Genomic DNA, 19,691 nt, shown 5'->3' with positions numbered 1-19,691 from the left:
GCTAAGGAATGGAAAGCATTTGCTCCTTATTAGCATTCAGAATCAACCTTAACTTAAATAAGCACACTGAGTATGAATGGAAAAATCCACACTTTATATTGTTTTTCTTTGTAACAACTGATGAAGTACATATGATGCTGTATTGCTGGCCAACATGTCTATTGAGGTTGTCGGACATTTTTGGGGTGTATTTTCAACGGGAATGCTTTGTGGATATTTCCGACTTCCCAGCCGTCCTGAATGCAGCATAAGTCTTGCAGAGCAGATTGATGACAAACTCGGCAACATTCAGTCATGTCGTGACCAAAAGAATCTGGGTGATGGTTTTAATAGGGTCTGAATTTTCTTTGAGCCCTCAGGAGCGCTATTCTCTGCTTGTCCTCCTCAAACTTTTTCCTCAGCTCAGCAATATCTGAAATAAGAACATTGAACAATAAGGCAAAAGACAGATACAAAACCCACTGACTCATCTATACAGTAGATCCCCGCCTCACCCTAAGTCGGTAATTTATAAATATGTGATTAAACAATATGTACATAACAGGATGTAGGTGTGAAGGCTTTGTTATGCTCCAGCGTAGTCACTAAGCCGGCACTTACGCCTGCATCTTAACCCTGTTATACAGTACTTGGGAGTGGGAGGAGCATGTGACTTGCAATTCTCAGCCACTAGGGGCAGCGAACATATTTAGCCAGCAAGTTAGTCCACTTTTTCAGGCACTCCCTCATCTTGAGTCCTGTATTTTTTGCCATTTCGCACATCTGGCAACCCATGTAATGGGACGAGAAAGTATTATGTAAGTGCTCATATTTGGGAATTTCATTGCTGTTTGTTTTGTTTTGGCGGTTTGGCTGTTTCCAAATCCATCTGTGCTATTGATCATTTCGCATTGTTAGTGATGCGTACCGATACACTTTACAATTTAAAATGCCTTTATACATATATTAGTCGTATATTAGGGCTTTTCATGAGTGCGCCCATTTGCGGTATCGACACCAGGAATCTACTGTAACCAATACTCTAAAAAGCAAACTTACGTTCTTTCTGTGTGTTCTTATGCTGCCAAGTGTAAAAGTTCAGGAGCTCCTTCCTCTTCTTCTTCCTCATCTCCTTTTGTATTGCCCGTTTGTTAGCGGCCTCGCTACGGGGACGAGCCTTGTTGCCCTTGGGTCCCCTGGTGACTTTCACCCAGCCCTCCTCGTCGTCTTTTTGTTGCTCCACCTCCTTTCTCTGGCGCTCCTCTTCCTGGTACAGATGTAAACAAACCACATTGAGGCCAGGCTGTGGATCGCTAATAAGTGCTTCAGTTTTGAAGGAATAGAGAATAATACTTACCTTTTCTTTCTTTTTGTCAAAGTTCTTCATAAAGTCATCGACTATACCTTGTAGTTTGTCTGGCTGAACAAAGGCGTCTTTGTACTGCTGAATCCATTCTGCCGTGTCATAAAAATGTAATAAAAAAAAAAACATACCTAAAATATGGGGTAGTAATCCTGAAAGTTGACTCACTCGGTACTCCGGTCTTAACTGTATGTTGTGTTGAGCAGACAACCAAAGCCACGTTATGGGGGTGCGATTTCGCCGCAGCAACGCTGGAGCGGTTATGGAACACAATGTAACCAACTTTGAAACACTGAAAAGACAAAACACGCGCAGGAAGGATGAGAAATCATCTACATGTCAAACTCACAATGTACAGAAGAATGCCAGTCTACCTGCTTCTGGGCTGGTGTGAAGTGTTTGGACAGTTTGGGACCCGAGTGAAACGAGCCTGGGTGGTCACCCAACTCCACAGACTTCACAGGGCCAAACTGGGAGAAGAGCTGCTTGACCACATCCTAAAAGACATAAAATGGATTGGGGGTTTTCTGTGGATGAGTTGCTATGAAGTAACAGTAAGACGAATTTACAACTCATTTAGAAATGGCTATTTAACTGCCACTGCTCACCTCTAGCAAAATAAATTCAAATGAAATTGAAAAAACATTCGACAGGATTGTGGTCTTCACGTGGTTGAACCAGTTTTATATGGAAACATAATTGGGATGAAATGTACCTCAGAGCAGTACGGGGGGATGTTGAGGACAAACAACGTCTTGTCCAACGGTCTGTGGGGACAATTCTCTGCCCGAACTTTGTGCTCTTTCGCGTACAAGCTGTGTTGCGCTTTCGTGTCGGAGTAAAACTTTAAGGGCAACACTGCAATAATAATAACAAATACAACACCACCGTCAAACCATAGTTGCGTAGATTCAGAGTTCTGGCGGGTTAGGTAAAATATTAAACATTTACAAATGTAACATTTGAGTTCATAATGTATACAATTCCTAAGATAATGACTAAACTGGTGGTGAAAATACCTGTGAAACCTTCTGGAATAACACAAGCCTTGTCGTTAGCACGGGTCCACTTGGTCGGCGCCATCTTGCTTGTGACCTTTCGCATCGGAAGAAAACTCAAGCCCGAGTGAGGAAGTCAATTTCTACTTTTTTTTTTTTTTAAACTAAAACACGTAATTAATTTTGACATAATTCTAATATAAATATCACAATCATATATATATTTTCCAGCGGGAAAATACAACGATATTTGTATTGTCTATTTAACAGCTCCGATGTGGCTTCATTGATATAAGACTTAAGGACTCATTAATTTCCCCTTCGTTTACGCTTACAACGTTGTGAAAACAGTCGGGAAGTCCTTTTTCAACTCCAGCCCGATTGTGTACAAAGCTTTGTCCAAAAAAGGAAGCCCATCAAATTCATGGATGAAGTACTAGGGTATTCCCCATAAGTGTACAAGCTGTTGTTGCTTCAAAGGGGAAACTCCAATATTTTCTTACATGTTTCCTTTTTGTATGTGTAGTAGGCACATGGCCATATACTTTTTTGTATTTATTTGGGCTGTCAAAAATAGAGACTTAACTAATTTATTTCATTCATTGCTCATCATGGCAAGCCGCGCCTTTCTGTTATGACAGCAGACAACGGACGCACAATGTAACGTCCCCATAGTCCATAGTCTGACGCTCTTTTATAACTTTATTCTGACCTGAACACATCAACAGTAGTGCAATTCCAACACCAAATATGTATGTCCAGCTCACAAATGCGTCTCAAGTCCGCCTAGCCTCCGAGCGACACTTTCTCGTTGTCACTAGACTACGGCGAGGTGCATTCAAGGACATTCCGAACATTACAATTTTATTCTATCTACACGTGGAGTTAAACAAAAAAAACAGAAAGACGAAGAAAAACAGTAAGTGCACATTCTCATCACTCAGTAACGTACAGTAAGTCTCCCTGTGGAATTACAATTACGCATGCTTGGAAATCCCAGAAAATACTTACTCAAAACGTGACCTTTGCTTAAATTACGTGGTGTCTTTGAAGGCAACCCCACATTGCTCATAACAGGGTGAATGTGAGATTCAAACGTTCTATTAAAGAGACAAGTGTTAGGCGAACAGACTTCCAAACGTGTGTTATCTTCCAGCTTGATTAAAATGTTTAGTTCATTTGAAGGTGTTAATAGATACATTTCATGTCCTCTCATTATTTCTGTTCATAAATTAAAGTAAAAATGAGCATATTTCACAGTTACAAATTGTGATTCATCATGATTAATTTTGATTGAAAAATGTAATCATTCGACAGCCCTACCATTTCTTACACCGGGCATGCACACTCATAACGCTCCTTTTTTAATCAGAGCTGTTACCGTTTTCACCAGCCGGTTTTATATCATTTCCGGAGAAAAATAAGCCTTGGACAACTTCTACAAAGCTAAATTTTAATGATGACATTTGAAGGGCACATCTGACCTCTCTAGTGTGTTCTGACAAATCAAAGGAACAAAAAGTAATTTACAGTATAAAACAGAAGTTGAGTAATATATGACAAAGGAGAGAACTAATTCAAGCCAGTCACTATCAAGATAATGAATGCCACACAATCAACAATTAAAATAACATCATGACTGTCTGGTAACTGGTTTACATAAACAGTAAATTTAGGATTCAGACCATCCGTCTGGTGATTTCATTCATCCCTGTTGAAAGACTCCTAGAAATGCAAATCCTACATTTCTTGTAGCATTATTGTGTATTTACCTATGACCTCCACACCTCCAAATCCCTTTAATGAGTTACAGACAGCATAAACACACCCGTGTTGCCAATCTATCGTATTAAAAACACTGAACACAACCAAATTAGGTGGCTTGCAGAAAAACAAAACATTTTAGTTTGTTTCTACTGGTCCATTTTGCAAACTAACATTCAATGAGTGACAGCACGACAACCAAAACAGGATATTGCATATCCACGTAATTTCACTCTCAGAGTATAAATGTTGAATATGTAAAATCAGTTTCCAATGAGCGCGTGGCGCGAGCACTGGCGAGATGAAAATCAGGGAGGATGCAGTAATACGCTGAAGCACAACTGACTGGTACAAGACAACTTAGATTTTGATGCGGAAGGCGGTGGCCTGTGAGCTGGCGGGCTCGGTGGTGGAGGTGGACTGCGCCGTGGACTTGAATAGAGCTTTAAGGATGGTCTGGGGGTCGACCTCAGGAGTTGGCTGAGACGTTCGCTGACTGGCGGAACGGGACAAGGAGGGAGGAAGGCCATCCTTCTTTGCCCCGCTGCCTGCACCTGGGGTGTCACTGAGCCGCCTGAAGCACAAAGCAGAACTTTTCATGTCACATTTCCTTACAATTACAACACCTGTGCCAGGGCAAGTCAGTGGTCATTTAAAAAAAAAATACAAAGAAAAAAACACTGAAGCCATTGTTTTGAAAGAAATACCTTCAAGATCCAACTACAGTAATCCCTCACTATTGTGCAGTTCGAATTTCGTGGCTTCACTCTCACAGTTTAAAATAATAATATAAAATATATTAATAAATCCTGTTTTGTGGTTGAATATGGCCTATTAGTGTAAAAAAAAAAAAATTATTAAAAAAATAAATTATATATATATACACACACACACACACATATACATACATATGTATATATACACATATACATATACATATATACACATATACATCCATACACACACACAATATATCTATTAATGCCATTATCAGACCGATTTCAGGAATTATGACAATCAGAAAAATCGGATTACAAAAAAAAAAAAAAAAACAAAAGCTGGATAACCAATAAAATTATATATTTTTTTAAAAAGCGCCAATGAGGTAAGGTTACGCATCCTGTGCTGTAGGTGGGTTAGTGTGAGCAAATCAAGCGCTCCTTTCTTGTGTCATAACTTCCCTCGAGCTCACTTTTGAACAAACATGGTGTTGATCGTGTTTCAGAGGAAGCCATTTTCCCAAATGCTATGCAAACATCCCACAAACACATCGAACCTGAACAGCCACCAGAAACGCTAGCATCGCTACGACGCCCGGGACTTGGGGCTTGTTCCTATCGCCACGGTGTTTGAAAAGTGCAAAAAAAAAAAAAAAAAAAAAAAAAGTTTGCCAGAGACAATCCGAGGGCAAAAATGGCGCCGGATGACCAGCCCTTCATCATTGTTGAAGATCAAGGTTTGGAGCCACAGTTTGTACTTCTGAGCTGCCGCTATATTTTTATGTTGTGTCAATGGTAGCGATGTCATGATATTTGATTAGTCCCAATCTACAGGTACAGTTTGTCAAATCCAACTTTGAGTTAAAGCAAAATTAAAAAAATAACAGATCTAAAAAGTAGGGATGCCCCGATCGATCAGCCAATTTCCATAAAAAACACATGATCGGCATCGGCCGATAAACGCCGTTCAAGCTGATCACAAAAACCGTATGCGCTGTGTCACGTAGGATTGCCGACATACCGTCATCATCTCATTTGCATAATTGACAGTGATGCATGTGCGTATCATTTTTATTGACGCTGTGGGCATACCTTTCATGCCCCCCCCCCCCGTTAGCAAAAAGGTGGGATCTTGGTTTCAAAAAGGTTGGTGACCACTGCTGTGAGTAATATTTGCAAACTAAAGAATAAAGGTAATTTCGCTTACTTACAAGAGAATGGGCTGATCAGAAGTGATGACATTTCCCTGAATATGAAGGTTACACTTCATGGGCTGACCTGTGTGTGGACAAGACACACAAAAGCAACAATGGAACAGTCGTCTCAGGGCCCCACCCCCCCACCCCACCAAAACGGGTTATCCTTAACAAAACCACATGCTTGCTACCAACACTCACCGTCCAAGCAGCGGTTGTTATACTTCCTGTATGCGCTCACAGCATCCTCTTTGCGGACAAACACCACTTCAGCGACGCCTACCTTCACCAGGCGTGCTCGCTTCAAGGCACCGCACACACAGAACAGCTCCTGAGACGACAAATGAGTCACCAGATGTACAACAGTGCTGAGAACACCACCCGAATATCAAACACAAGGGTTAGTGTGCGCTACTCACCACAATGTCTTCCTCAGTCACACGGGGATGCAAGTTATTCACGGTTATTTTTGTTCCCTCCAAAGGACTGAAAACAGGCTAGAAATATACAATGTGCAATTTAAACGGCTGCCAGAAACAAACCGAGCTGGTAAGGCTTATTTGCCAATTATAAAAATAGCAGTAGAACATGTACAATATCGTATACGTTCGTGATATCTTTATCGACAAAAAAATCTGATACTGATCTCACTTTTATGTCAATATCAGCCAAAGTAATGAACATCCCTACACGCCATCTTTGAAAAGTAATCAAAGAATCGTCTGGCTTTTGCCCGCCTGTGATGCAGGAACAGGGGTGTTTACCTGAGGGGCTGCAGGTGCCGCGCTGGGCTCGGCTGAGCTTTGCTGGAGAGCCCGAGAAACGGGCCTCAAGGCTCCGGCGGAGGGCCGAGGGGCGGCTGCGCCAGTGGTGGGCCGGGTGGGAGCAACTGGGACGGGAGGGCGAGGGGCTGAGTAGGCATCATTTTTAACCACCTTGGTTATCGGGCCTGACATGGAAAATGGGGAAACTGCTGTACCATCCTGTGAAACAAGCATGGAAACCAAGTTTAAATGTGTGTGAGATGTAATGTGAATACACATGTGTCTGTTTCAAGATACAGTAAACCCTTGCCACTTCAAATTTTGCAGATTTAACTTATCAGTTTTTCAAACATATATTCACAAATAAATCATGACATTTTGTGGTTGAATAAGGCTTATTATTAGCCAAAATTATTCATACTTAAGCAAATTAAGAATTTAAGCACAAAAATGGCAAAATAAACAAATGCAAATATAAGCGATTCAGAAAAGGCATTCAAAGACACCGTGATGATGTGTAGTGTTCTACATTGGTCACTGGCTGTCAGTCATGTTACTGTAATGTTCAGTGACAGCAACAGGCTTTTATTGCAGGTTTGAATGATCTCAACAGGAACAATAACTAATAATAACTCTGAACCCCCGACGTCACTTCCTACCCGCCCCTCACTCATCTCCCCTAGCACCGGAACACATTTACAGAAACACCACAAGCACAAGTCTTATTCGATTATTTTCTGTTATGTGAGGTTAATTGGCGACTCTAAATTGTCCATAGGTAGGAATGTGAGTGTGAATGGTTGTTTGTCTATATGTGCCCTGTGATTGGCTGGCGACCAGTCCAGGGTGTACCCCGCCTGTCGCCCGAAGTCAGCTGGGATAGGCTCCAGCATGCCCCCGCGACCCTAAAGAGGAGAAGCGGTATAGAAAATGGATGGTGTCCTATATTAGAGTCTAGAATCTAATGTTAAAAAAAACATTTAGAAGGTTGTAAACAGGTTTTCTATGCTCTAACTACAAAAATATTCACTTTTTTTTTTTTTTTTTTAAAAAGGACTCCTACTTCACGGAAAATGACTTAGCACGACCTGGTCTGGAACCAATTAATTGCGATAAACGAGGGAAACTGTAGAGTGCATGTAAAAACATTCACACATTTTCACATTCACACACCTCATGACAAGGTGAGTCCTAACTTTGACCTAGCTCTGCAACTCTTACCCGTGATTGGAGCATATTGTTAGAAGTAGTCAATTTGAGTTGTTTACTAGGGGTGCAATCCTGATCATTTGAGACAGGCTGTGGGAGACAAAATAAAGCTTTTGAAAGACACTCCACTGATAAAATATGGAAAATTGCCTCAATAAATACTTAAAAAAAAAAAAAAAAAAAAAAAACATTGTACAAAAGAAAATCAACCTGTGAGGGGACACGCATTCTACCAAGAACTCCACCAGGATTTTGCTGCAAAAAAAAGTTGGACACTTATTTTTAGTTCTTTCATTTAACATGATTATTTAAAAAAAAATAATATTTACATGAAATTGCTGTCCAGTGTGTTTTCTTCTCACCTGGATGGTCTTGGTTATTTTAAGAGGCAACATAGCTGATGCCTGGGCTTGCGTCCCACTAATGCTCCTCTTCAGGCTCAGCCTATCACGAGCGTCTGTCACTCTGTTGTTAAGATGGCTCACTGCGCCATCTCTCCCGCTCAGTCCATGGATGTTTGACGCAAACAGCCTTGCGTTCACACCTGCAAAGTTGTTGTTAGCTTGGATCTTGATCTGCGGCACAAGTGTGTGGCTCTGGAGTTGCTGGGTCACTGCTGTCTTTTGAGTCATCTGTAAAGGGACCGTAAACACGCTCTGGCCTTGTTTACGCGAGTTGATCATCTGACGAGCGTCCTGGACCCCTCCTGCGCCTCCCCTGCCGCGGATTTTAAAGCGAGCGTCTTTCTGAGCCAGCATTTCTCTGGCATCTTTCACTGGAAAACCTGACAGAAGACAGTAAAGTCACAATGCAGAACATCACACAGTGCTGTGTAAAGCAGAGGTCTCAAGCTCGCAGCCCCTACTTGACATCACCGTTTAGTGTAAATGTGGCCCACGCACCGTGGGGAGATGAGAAGCACTTTAGCTTCTTTAAATGAAGGCAGCTCTTTAATTGGGCAAGCATAACCAAAATTGAACTTGCGTGAGCTTGTGACCCAGTGAAATGAACAGGAGGGTTCACTAGACAGAACAATAACTACAATCACAGTACAAAAGACAAAAATGACAGCACAACATGTAAACACACACAGGACAACTATTACTATTTGGCAGGGAAGCCCAAATTTTTCCCCACCAAGGGTAGCATTCTGAGAAACCTGAGAATGGAGGGGCCACTTTGATACTTGATATTTTGCAAACCAACCAATGTAGATATGCTAAGAAGTTGAATATATTTAAAATGAAAAACAGCCTCCATCTGAAGCTGTGTGTTGTAGGTGACAAAGCATATTGGAAATATGAAGTCTTTCTCCTTACATGACACTTTTTGGCTCACAAATATTTCAACATTATTCTCATGAATCTTTTTTCCTCATAATATGAATTCATACTTTATCCTCATAATATTAGAACTGTTTTCCCCCAACCTAATTGCACATTCATTTATGAGTTTGAATCTTTTAAAAAATAACCTTCTAAATTTCAAATTTATGCTTCTAAAATAGTCCCCCCCACCCATAATATTATGGGTTTATGGTTGTAAAATAACTACTTTTTTCCTCATATAACCAGCTTTCTGTCTTAATTTGATAATTTTATACTCCTAATTCTTTGACCTTATTCTCGTAAAATTACTGCTCTTTTCTTCCATTTTTGCTGGGTTTTGCCGAGGGCCATTAAAAACAACTGTGGGCCACACTTTCTACATCTCTGCTATATAGGGAATAATAGATCTTTACATTTTTAGTAGTAGTCCCTTTTAGTAGTAGTTTTTTAGTAGTCCCTGTAAAGTTACCCATTTGGCTTGCACCAGTTAACTACCAACAACAATGCGGCAGCCAGGTTTCTCGTTGACAAAGCCACAGCTAAACAAGCTGAAAGGAACCTTATCGCCCCCTAGCGACCCGGAGGGACGACCGAGTTACTAAGATACGTAAAAACATGCAAAGTACAATGGCAGTAATCAGATGAATGTGTGCATGTAATCACATATGCTTCACTATACAAACGTCGCAGATCATGAAAATGGCGTATGGATACACCGACTGACATTCGTACCTGTTCCTCCACCAAGTCTCTGTCGGGCATCGTTATTGCCAATTCTTTGACGGGCATCGAAAGTCTTGCCAATTCCTCCTGCACCCCGTCCAAACATGGTTCTGAGTTTAAGTCAGAAGAGTTACACAGGGAACCAAAGAAATAAGTAAACCAAGTAATATCCAAAATACAACAATTGCATACAGACGGTTAAATCTAAAAAATGTCGGCAGTGGTGTTAAAATTCTAGCAGTATGAACATATGAGTTAATACAAAGTTAGCCAGTTATGTGCCAGCTAACTATACAAACTTCATTGTCGACGTTCTCGAATTCATCTCATAGTGTAATCTACTTTGGTAATATTTTAAGCAAATTGCTGCATCATTTCATTCAACGCCAGCCCCGACTGCGCACAGACAACCAGGCGAAGTTCTGCGAGAGCTAGCTGCTAAAATTAGCCAGTAAAAGGCACGACAAAACGTGCAACCTACCGGTTAACACTTCCAAACGACGTGCTATATTTGCCGTAATTAAAATAGTTGCAACTTCCAAAGTATATCGAGTTTTACTGGAAGAGTAAACGAATTTTATTCGGAACTGAATAACACATACGATTGTGAAGGCCTAACATTAAGCTAATGCTAATAAGTTGGCGCTGCAGGATCCAAATAGCCAACATTTGCTCCCATTCACCAGCAAGCTCCCAACATCGCCTCATTATTCAGTTAATACGTTATTACAACATGTATGTCTACAACTGTCGAACAATAACTTGTATAGTAATGTAGCAATCGTATTACCGTTTAGCAGGCACCTTAACGTTAATTCCGCGTTGCCGTATTACTTCATCCAAAGAGACGTCTTCCATTTTCTCCGTTTCTCCCTCACTGCGCATGCGTGTTTGACCACACTACGGACGCCCTGTTGGTCCAAATAATGCGACCTATTAAGACGTTCTGGTAATTTGGTATGGGAAAAAATGGTTCTTGGTTGACAAGTGTTTAATAGTTACCTCAAAAATACAGTGAAACTGTGCTGAAAATATACAAGGTTAATACATAAGCAAAGTAAAATCCGTTGTTCTTGAATCGTTTCGGTGACCTGCTACCCATGAGCCTTTGCGCATACTTTCGTAAGGCACGATTTATTCACTTAACTAATCACATGGCGATAAAACATAATTTATAAAGTAGTTTGGGACATTAAACGCTATTTTGTTGAATAGACATCCTTCCACAATATTTTGTTGCAGTGTGCCGTGATTGTCACATTTTACACCTCTGACTGAGAAGGTGCACTCGCGGTTGCCATATACGCTCTCGACGCTCCAGTCAGTATGCCTTAAACTGATGAGTAAGGAAAATAACGACTCGGGGTGACGCCCGTGTCCTCGTACAAAATGCGAGAAGAATTTTTGAAAGGGGATAGGTCCGCCCGCTGAAGTGACTCGCCTACTTTGCGAGATGCTTCGCAGGAATAGGATCTTCCCTGGCCCCTTAAACTGTCAAAAGTAATATTTAGTAACTTGCTACGTGCAGCAAAATGAGTGAATAAGCGGTGAAAAAGGCTAAAAGAACATTGCAACAAACTAGTGCGCTTAATTATCCACGTGGGGGCTCTATATCTCACCAGCAGAGGGCAGTAGCATCCCTAGTCTACTCAAAACCCCTGCGGGAGAATGGGCAGCAGACGCATGTACGTAACAAACAACAACTCCCATAATGCACCAGGCCATACACAGAGTCAAGCAGGGTCGGTACCCGACTAGAACAAGCACATCACCGCTGTCTCGCTGAGTCGTTTACAAGAGAAATGGCAGCAGCCTTGTCCCGCGCCCTCAAACTACCAGGTAAAATTCGACGCAAAAATATCCACTGTGAAAAAAAGAGATAGGGGCAATGGCATTGAAAGACAATGTGATGAAACTGTAGCATCTCACATTCTTACGTGCTTATCAAGCCTTCATGATGAATCGTTCGTAGATGCGCACAGTGGATGTGTTAGCATGTTATCTGAAAGGATGCTACATATTAAATACGTAGAAACGTGCATTTTATATGCGTGGAAACGCTCGCTAATTTGTCTAATTGTAAGCCTGTCTGCTGCCTGCTAGCAGGCTGCTAGCTAATGCACCCCCCACCCCCACTAGCACAATACGATCACCCGAGTGAGCATCATTTTAAATATAGCATCTCTGACAGACCTATCAGTGCTAATTGGGAATCAAGCAATCGGTGTGATTGACTTATGTAAACATTAGCTTGAGGAGTATTTATTTACAAAGTTAAGAGTTTCTTGAAGAATTTTGAATATAGAAGCACATTTTAAAAGATTACAAAATGTAACATTTTGAAACTGTGACTTGTGAAAATGTGTGGGGAGACGTGGAGAGGACAGAACACTCACAGTAACTCAAAATATGGCATGCGCCTTCTTGGCCTCCTCACCAGCAGCATGTGTGTGTGTGCAGGGAAGAAAAGCTCTGAGCTGGGGGAGTATGACCCGCTCACCCAAGCCGACAGCGAGGACGAAAGCGAAGAGGACGACCTCGTCCTCAATTACCCTCGTAACGGTCTGGGCCGGGACACCCGCCTCGGCGGCGGCTCCACGAAGCTGAGGGGAGGGCGCACCGGGCGACTCGTGGCGGCCGAAGATGAGGCGCAGGAGGACGAGGACGAATGGAGAGAGCGGCCCTCCAGCAAATCCCAACACGACAGAGGCGACGTGAAAGGCGGGCAGTACTGGAGCCCATCGAGGGACGACAGAGGGCAACCAGGAGGATCTGGACTGAGGGTACATGGCACGGATGAGGAAGTGAAGAGGAGGAGGAGGAAGAATGCCATGCGGGCTTCCTTTTTCCTGGTGCCTCTGGTGTGCGCCATGATGCTGGTGCTGCTTTGTGCTTTTCTGATTCCTTGTCAGAAGGGAGCGCTGGTAAAGAGGCCACAGTGGGAGAGAGCACTGGGAGATGCAGCAGGTAAGAAAATACTTAAGTGTGTGTTACTATTGCATGAGCTGAAGAGCTGCTATATTGGTCTAGAGTCATGTTTTCATCCAGGTGTGACTCCACCTGCCCTGGCATTGTGGGATGTGGATGGTGACTCAGTGGATGATGTGCTACTCAGTGTCACAGAGTGGACCAATGACACGCATCTCACTCAAGGAAACAAAAGTAGGCTGAATCCTGATACGTTTTGACCCGTGTCCTTCTCATTAATGACCCGAGGTGTCGTCATACCAGTTCACAGCGCCGTGGTCCTGTCCGGTGCCACTGGCCAGGTGCTGTGGAGGAAAATCACATGGGAGTCGGTCATGTACATCCAGTGCGGCCTCCGGCTCAGCGCTCAGCCGTCACCTGTGTGTCTCCTCATTGGGAAGTCCATCATCATGGCTGTAAATGGCACCACAGGTTAAGAAAAAACACGCCAGTCTTACCATGAGCTGTTGGAATTGTAATGAAGGAACTCCACATTCTTCTTTTTTCCCTTCCTGTACGGCATTTGTTCCATACTTTTGTACGAAAAATGGCTTAGAGAAGTTTTCTTTCCCTTCACAGGGAAGAACCTGTGGTCTGCCCTGCTGAAGAACATCGAATCCCAGGCGGTATTACTCCCAGACCTCCAGGGAGACTCACTCCCAGACCTGCTCATAGCCACCCTGCCTGCAGATGAGGTGCACTGTTTTCCATTTCCCTTCTTACACGAAGACACGTGCTTACGGGCTGTACAACACTGTGCCAAACTCTTCACCCACAGTTATTATATTTGTAATAATCCCTCGCCGCTCTGCGCTTTGCATTTCCCGGCCTAAATTAAGCATTTTCAAGCATAAAAATGGCTGAGTCAACTAAAATACAATATAAGGCATTCAGAAGAGGCATTCAAAGATGCTGTGGTGGTATTCTACACTGGTCACTAGGTGTCAGTGATGTTACTGTAATGTTGCAGGTTTGAATGAGCTCACAACAGGCACTGTAATCCCGAAGAAAAACACTCAACTCACTTGCTGTCCGCCTCCCACTCAGCCCCACTAGCACCGGAAGACTTTTACAGCAACACACACGAGTCTTATTGATGTTTTAAATGGCTTATTTCCTCGTATTATGTCTACTATATAGGGTAATACGAGTGTAAAGGTGACTCTAGGGGTGTTATTCTATGTCTAGAGGGCTCTAATAATGTTTAAAAAACGGATTTAGAAGGTCGTAAACAGGGTTTCTGTGCTCTAAATGCAAAATTAGGAATCCTACTTTGCGGAAATTCACTTGTCACGGTGAGGTCTGGAACCAGTTAATCGTGATGAACGAGGGATTGCTGTAATTTCTTGTGAAGTGTCATTAAACCAGTCAAACAAGTGGTTGCCTAAGACTTTTGCACAGTACTGCTGTGTGTGTGAGACATACTGCATGGCGCAGTGCAATTTTCCTGCAGAAATGGAGTTTTGGAGCATTTTAACCATGCAAGGAGGAAGCAAAAAAAAAACGTTCTGGGCCGATCGCAGGTCCAGCTGCTCGTTGACGAGCGATACGTTTGTCAATCTCCAAAAGTGTCCGATAACACCAGAAAAAAATCACTAGATTTGTCGCTAGTTTTGGAAGAAAAAGAGTATCTACAGGGGTGTGATTACTCGCTAAATATTGTGCAGCGTGTTGGGAAGGTGTACAGCAGGTTACCCAGGGATACCAGGATGTAACTTTGCGTGTATGTTCGTGCGTAGGCGTTTGTTTTGAGGTCGGTGTGGTGCAGTCGATAAGGTTGCACAGTGTGTTCCATACAGTATGTGATGACTTTCTCTTGTTATTGTTGCTCGCACCACGGGTGAGGTGGGTGTTTGCGTGGGTGTTTGGGTTAGTGGCCTCCTCTTCCTTTGCACGGTGTAATTCCCTATTTGCTAAGCTGATAGCTGCAAAACAAATACTGTACGTGACTTCCTTACGCAAGCCTAAGTCTGACCAGCTACTGTGCCACTCATGATTGCGAGAGTCGCACAATGCAAAGAGTCATCAATCTCTGCTGCTGTGTCTTATTATTCTCTGTACAAAATTGTAACGACAAGCTACTGTGCATCACAGTAACGCTGTCAAGGCAAAATCTGCTGCCGGCTCCAAAACAGACGAGAGATGAGACAAGTTCTTTGAAAATAATGACAGGTAGAGTTTAATAAAAACTTGCGTGCAAGGAGTCAAGTCAACACAACCTGAAGACATGGCTTCAAGAGAAAATGTCATGCTGAAATGTAAAAATAGGGGAGCGGTGATTTCCTCCTCCTGTGAGGGACAGAGACGATGACGGGCAGACTCGCATGCCCAGACACCCGATGTTATTTGAATCAGGTGATAAGCATGCGGAGGTTGTTTGCATGTTTGAGCATAATCGTAACTAATCAAATGGAATAACGGACACAAACCATTTTAGAAGTGCAATAACAGCTAAATGCCAGTGCATGAGTAATTGCGCTCCTTCAGATGAAAGTGAACAGATCATGCCTCCAGGCTGCTTGGCGTTCACGGACTGCATACTTGTGTATTCACCTCCAGGCTCTGGATCTCTCCCTGACTCTAATCTCGGGGCTGACCGGCGCGAGACTCGGACAGTCCGTGTCATTTAACCTCACCGGACAAGGAAAACTGATCGGACCACTTCTGCATGAGACACAACAAAGCGCAGCGTATATCCTGTTCGGCCTCGGTAAAGACGCAATCCCAGCTGGAGATGTTCAAGCTGCTCCTGACTATGAATTTCACTTGTTGAACAGCAGCACTGTGCGTGTTTCCTCAGGTAATGTTGTGGCCATCTCGCTGCGGGATCTCTACATGCGTGCAACCAGCAGGTTACCGATGGCTCAGACGCTTAGACGCAAGGATCCAGGGTGGGAGGGACTCAAGAAAACTAATTCCTCTTCTTTCATCCACATTTTCAGGTAGGCCACACCGTGCATTAAGACAAGTAATGTGCAGTCTGATATGGGAATAAACTGATTTATGCACATTTCATCAGTCTAAACGATGTGTAGTTTTGAAGATTCCATCAGTATATCGGGGTAAGAATTAACTTAACTCATTCAATCCCAGACATTTTTCAAAAGACAACTCCTTCAGTATCGGCCATATTAGACGATTTTGACTGATCCTTCAAGGCACACGGAATATTGTGTTCTGTGGAACCTACCAAAAGAAAGATTAGACTCCCGTCTTTCATCAGGAAAAAAAGTTTCTTTCTACCTTTTTCCATTCTTTAGTACTCAGCAGTAGAACATAGGTACATTTCAGGAAAATATCAGTTCCCAACTAAAAGAGGGAGAAAAACAGCTTTGTGTAAAAAGATACATTTCAAGCATAACTTTCACTTTGACACAATTTTTTGGCCTTTGTGACAGCTTAAATATCTAAACAACTATACCATACTACATAAACATAAACAACACAAAAAGGGGTGTTTTACATCAAAATAACGATTTATTTACAAATATAACATTTAGCTATTTACAATTTTCCCATTTGGAACTAAACTATGTGTGTGCACGCGTGTGCATGCGTTAAAATTTCCCTACAACGCGTAACCTTCTGCACGCTACACTCCTCCACGTTCTTCCACGCCCTTCCACGCCCTCCTTGCCCTAGTGTATGATTTTCCCACTCAAATGCACATGCCGAGCTGTTATCAAATGCACTTCTGCCACCTTGTGGCCGTTTTTGTGGCTTAAACGTGCACTAAAAGTGACATCCAATCGTATGCAATTGCGTCACCACCTCTTTTTGCCTCTCGCGCAAAGAAATGTAAAAGATAAATACACCTTTGGGATGGGGCGTTCGAGTTCATAATAACGTATAAATACGTCTTTGGTATTGAATGAGTTAACGAAGGGGTCCAATACAAGAGCTGTATCAACAGTTCCGCCTTTAGAAACATAATAATGCTCCATTATATTATAATATTTCATGCTACAGTAGTGTGTTGCTGTGTCTATTGTAGGGGATCTGAGCGTGTGGACTTCTTGCTCCCCCTTGTGGCCGGTTTCGGCACCCGCTACAACAACCTGGACACGGTTTCTAACCTGAACTCCAGCAAGAGCGACTGGGTGTTGGTGCACGGCTCCAGCAAAATCTCCATGCTCAGACAGAGGGATGTACGAAAACAGTGGACCTTTAACTCCGCCCCCATCCACAGGTACTGAGCTGTCCCATTGACACATTTACACTCTGACGCTAAAGATGTCTTCTGTAAAAATCTGTCGCAGCCAACCAACACCGGGACACTTTAATGACGACGGAATCCTTGATGTTTTCATTCAGCACTCAGCAAATGGAACCATGACGGTAATGCAAAGCCAATCTGCTCTCTCATGCATCTTTGTGGTCTACTCTGCGTCATCTTCTCTGTTCGCTAAGGCGCTGGTTATCGACGGTGCAAACGGGCGCCCTCTCTGGACGGCGCAGTTTGTGTGCCCTCATCTTGTTTTGGAAGCGGCAGCAGTCTCCACGTCGACTGGCCTTTCAGCTTTTGTCTTCTGGGCCAGCGAGCCAATCGGAGCACAGAAGAATGTCACCAAGGAAACTGTGAGTGTGCCGACAGAACAAGCCTTTCAAGGCAATTAAAGGGGGCGGGGGGTTGAATTTTTACGAGAATACAGATGACATATTAGGAGAGTAAAATCATAATATGAGGAGAAAAAAATTGCATAAAGTTGAAATATTAAAGACTGAAAGATATAATTTTCCTAATATTATGAGAAAATAAATTGCAATTTTAGGAAAATTAGGATGGTAAAAGTTATTAATACTATGATAATAAAGTCAGAATATTTTGAGAATAAAGTCACAATATTGTAAGATAAAAGGTACGAGAAGAAAGTTGAACTATTTGTTTAAAAAAAAAGAAGCAAAATTAGTAATGTATAAAGATAAAATTCTGAATAATAATACGATTTGTCACCGATAACAGATTTTTTTTTCTTTAAATATAAAAAAATGCCTCTGCATATCCACGAGTTGGTTAAAAAAATCCTTTGATTTTCAGTATTTGGCCTTTTTCAAAAATATATTAATAAATCATGCTGTTTCCTGTTTGAATAGGGCCTATTATCAGTTAAAGAAAGAACTATATTTAAGCAAAATTTACGTATTTTGTCCGTAAATTAAGCATCAAAATGGCTAAACGAACTAAAATACAAATACAGGTATAAGGCATTCAGAAGACGCATTGAAAGACATTGTGATGCTATGTAGTATTCTACATTGGTCACTAGGTGTCAGTAATGTTACATTGATGAGACAATCGCCACCACAGGATGTACTGTACAGAACAGGAAGTAAAAAAAGAACAACAATGAGGAATTCTCCAAATTCTAACATGGGTGAGTCTATATTTTGTAGTTTTTCCTCGTATTATGTGTACTACATTGGGTAATACGAATATAAAGGTGACTAGGGGTGTTAGTTCATGTCTAGAGGGCTCTAATAATGTTAAAAAGTGTATTTAGAAGGCTGTAACCAGGCTTTCTGTGCTATAACTATGAACATATTCCATATATAAATAAGGAATCCTACTTTGCGGAAATTCACTCATCACAGTCAAATCTATTTGAATAATGAATGTATGGGAAACACTGATATTAGAAGCAGCTTACCAAAGGAGTACCTCTCTGACAGTGTCTGTGCTAGCTTTTATAGCATATTTTTGTGTGTGGGATGTAATTGTGTTTAATTGTCAACATCGATCACACAGGTGGCCCTCGGTGTTACCGCGGCGGAGCCAGTTATCAGAAAGCTCTTCCTGTTGCACCCGACATATCCCAGAATCCTGCTGGAGCTCTCTAGTACCACAGACACCATAGTCGCTGCAGCAGGTACACGTCAAAGTAGTTTGCTGTCAGAATCCATACTGTACTGCACGAGGAATGAACGCAAGTATTTTACCCATGCATTCTCCTGCATCCTCTCTGCACAGCGAGTTACGAGGGGCGTCTGAAAGACGCGTCCTACATCAGCGTGTCCTCACGGCCGACGCCCGACTCGGAGCCCGCCGCAAGGATAGTGAAGAGCATGAGCCTCCGCGCCGCCATCGCTAAAGGACAAACGGTCACGCTCGGGGAGGACAGCAGGACCGGGACAGCGCTTGAGATCAACACATTCTTCAGACGCTTGTTCTTCAAGCATGAGGTGAGGGACACATAAGCAGTCAGAATGAGCTCTTATCGCAGTTGGGAGCGACATGGATTCCGTAGTTTATAATGAGGTTGTATTATCGCTCATTAATTCATTTTTTTTTTTTTTAGTAAGGTGCTCTCCCAAGCACAAGAGGTCCGAGTGACTGCGCTGCACTGAAGCGGTTTACATCTCATTAGTCTAATGAATCAGTATTTAACATCCCTTATTTGTGTTTCTCTGTGAAATGTTTTTGTTTTTTTAAACAGTTATGTTATTTATATTAATTTGACAAAGACTTTTATTTATTCAAGTGACATTTCAAGATGTTTTAACATGTTATTGAATGTTTAATGATGGCCTGGACATGCTGGCAGCACTTTGTTTTAATAGGACGACGAAAGACGGCGGAAATTTGTTTACTTCACTCTTAGAACTCCTCCATGGCCCAGTGTGGTCAAGTCACATTTGTCATCTGTAAATATCCATTGTTGTACAGTATTTATTGATTTGATG

At 42.3% G+C, this 19,691-nt stretch overlaps 3 protein-coding genes and 1 non-coding gene across 5 annotated transcripts; 2 read left to right on the top strand and 2 right to left on the bottom strand.

The window, feature by feature from the left end:
* Positions 1 to 49: 49 nt before the first annotated feature.
* On the bottom strand, positions 50 to 2,742 carry rrp7a (ribosomal RNA processing 7 homolog A). The gene is made up of 7 exons (XM_054759634.1): positions 2,362 to 2,742; positions 2,058 to 2,200; positions 1,717 to 1,839; positions 1,511 to 1,634; positions 1,337 to 1,434; positions 1,039 to 1,246; positions 50 to 412 (listed from the first exon to the last, which is right to left on the bottom strand). The coding sequence occupies exons 1-7, from the start codon at positions 2,444 to 2,446 to the stop codon at positions 327 to 329; spliced, it is 867 nt and encodes a 288-aa protein (XP_054615609.1). The 5' UTR covers positions 2,447 to 2,742; the 3' UTR covers positions 50 to 326.
* Positions 2,743 to 2,978: 236 nt separating this feature from the next.
* poldip3 (polymerase (DNA-directed), delta interacting protein 3) lies at positions 2,979 to 10,921 on the bottom strand. 2 transcript variants are annotated; one of them, XM_054759631.1, is made up of 10 exons: positions 10,834 to 10,921; positions 10,053 to 10,153; positions 8,355 to 8,776; positions 8,203 to 8,247; positions 8,005 to 8,082; positions 6,784 to 7,002; positions 6,439 to 6,516; positions 6,221 to 6,350; positions 6,035 to 6,101; positions 2,979 to 4,678 (listed from the first exon to the last, which is right to left on the bottom strand). In XM_054759631.1, exons 1-10 carry the CDS (start codon positions 10,899 to 10,901, stop codon positions 4,465 to 4,467), a joined length of 1,422 nt encoding a protein of 473 aa, XP_054615606.1. In that variant the 5' UTR covers positions 10,902 to 10,921; the 3' UTR covers positions 2,979 to 4,464. The 2 variants fall into 2 exon arrangements, 1 of the variants encoding a protein (XP_054615606.1); XR_008566756.1 differs by lacking the exon at positions 2,979 to 4,678 and adding an exon at positions 4,703 to 5,819 and having other exon boundaries at positions 5,970 to 6,101.
* Positions 10,922 to 11,369: 448 nt separating this feature from the next.
* LOC129171801 (U12 minor spliceosomal RNA) lies at positions 11,370 to 11,523 on the top strand. Its single transcript, XR_008566833.1, has one exon. It is a non-coding gene; the product is annotated as a U12 minor spliceosomal RNA (small nuclear RNA).
* Positions 11,524 to 11,650: 127 nt separating this feature from the next.
* fam234b (family with sequence similarity 234 member B) lies at positions 11,651 to 19,449 on the top strand. Its single transcript, XM_054760375.1, has 13 exons — positions 11,651 to 11,882; positions 12,504 to 13,010; positions 13,092 to 13,205; positions 13,275 to 13,442; positions 13,590 to 13,705; positions 15,570 to 15,720; positions 15,811 to 15,952; positions 17,005 to 17,199; positions 17,270 to 17,348; positions 17,421 to 17,588; positions 18,757 to 18,877; positions 18,979 to 19,190; positions 19,307 to 19,449. The coding sequence occupies exons 1-13, from the start codon at positions 11,846 to 11,848 to the stop codon at positions 19,307 to 19,309; spliced, it is 2,013 nt and encodes a 670-aa protein (XP_054616350.1). The 5' UTR covers positions 11,651 to 11,845; the 3' UTR covers positions 19,310 to 19,449.
* Positions 19,450 to 19,691: the final 242 nt, after the last annotated feature.

Source organism: Dunckerocampus dactyliophorus, chromosome 18, assembly GCF_027744805.1.
Source record: "Dunckerocampus dactyliophorus isolate RoL2022-P2 chromosome 18, RoL_Ddac_1.1, whole genome shotgun sequence".
NCBI classification, from domain to species: Eukaryota; Metazoa; Chordata; class Actinopteri; order Syngnathiformes; family Syngnathidae; genus Dunckerocampus; species Dunckerocampus dactyliophorus.
The sequence above is the reverse complement of the archived record's forward strand: the minus strand, read 5'-3'. Positions and strand labels throughout refer to the sequence as shown.

Excerpts from the sequence above, each read along its gene's own strand:
- fam234b (XM_054760375.1), top strand. The coding sequence starts at position 11,846 with ATGGCAGCAGCCTTGTCCCGCGCCCTCAAACTACCAG. Across the intron at positions 13,443-13,589 it reads GGCTGTAAATGGCACCACAG|GGAAGAACCTGTGGTCTGCC; the intron begins GTTAAGAAAAAA and ends TTCCCTTCACAG. Across the intron at positions 17,200-17,269 it reads AACTCCGCCCCCATCCACAG|CCAACCAACACCGGGACACT; the intron begins GTACTGAGCTGT and ends AATCTGTCGCAG.
- poldip3 (XM_054759631.1), bottom strand. The coding sequence starts at position 10,901 with ATGGAAGACGTCTCTTTGGATGAAGTAATACGGCAACGCGGAATTAAC. Across the intron at positions 10,154-10,833 it reads GTTAAGGTGCCTGCTAAACG|AACCATGTTTGGACGGGGTG; the intron begins GTAATACGATTG and ends ACTTAAACTCAG. Across the intron at positions 8,777-10,052 it reads GAGACTTGGTGGAGGAACAG|GTTTTCCAGTGAAAGATGCC; the intron begins GTACGAATGTCA and ends GTCTTCTGTCAG.
- rrp7a (XM_054759634.1), bottom strand. The coding sequence starts at position 2,446 with ATGCGAAAGGTCACAAGCAAGATGGCGCCGACCAAGTGGACCCGTGCT. Across the intron at positions 2,201-2,361 it reads TATTCCAGAAGGTTTCACAG|TGTTGCCCTTAAAGTTTTAC; the intron begins GTATTTTCACCA and ends TTATTATTGCAG. Across the intron at positions 413-1,038 it reads TAAGAACACACAGAAAGAAC|ATATTGCTGAGCTGAGGAAA; the intron begins GTAAGTTTGCTT and ends TTCTTATTTCAG.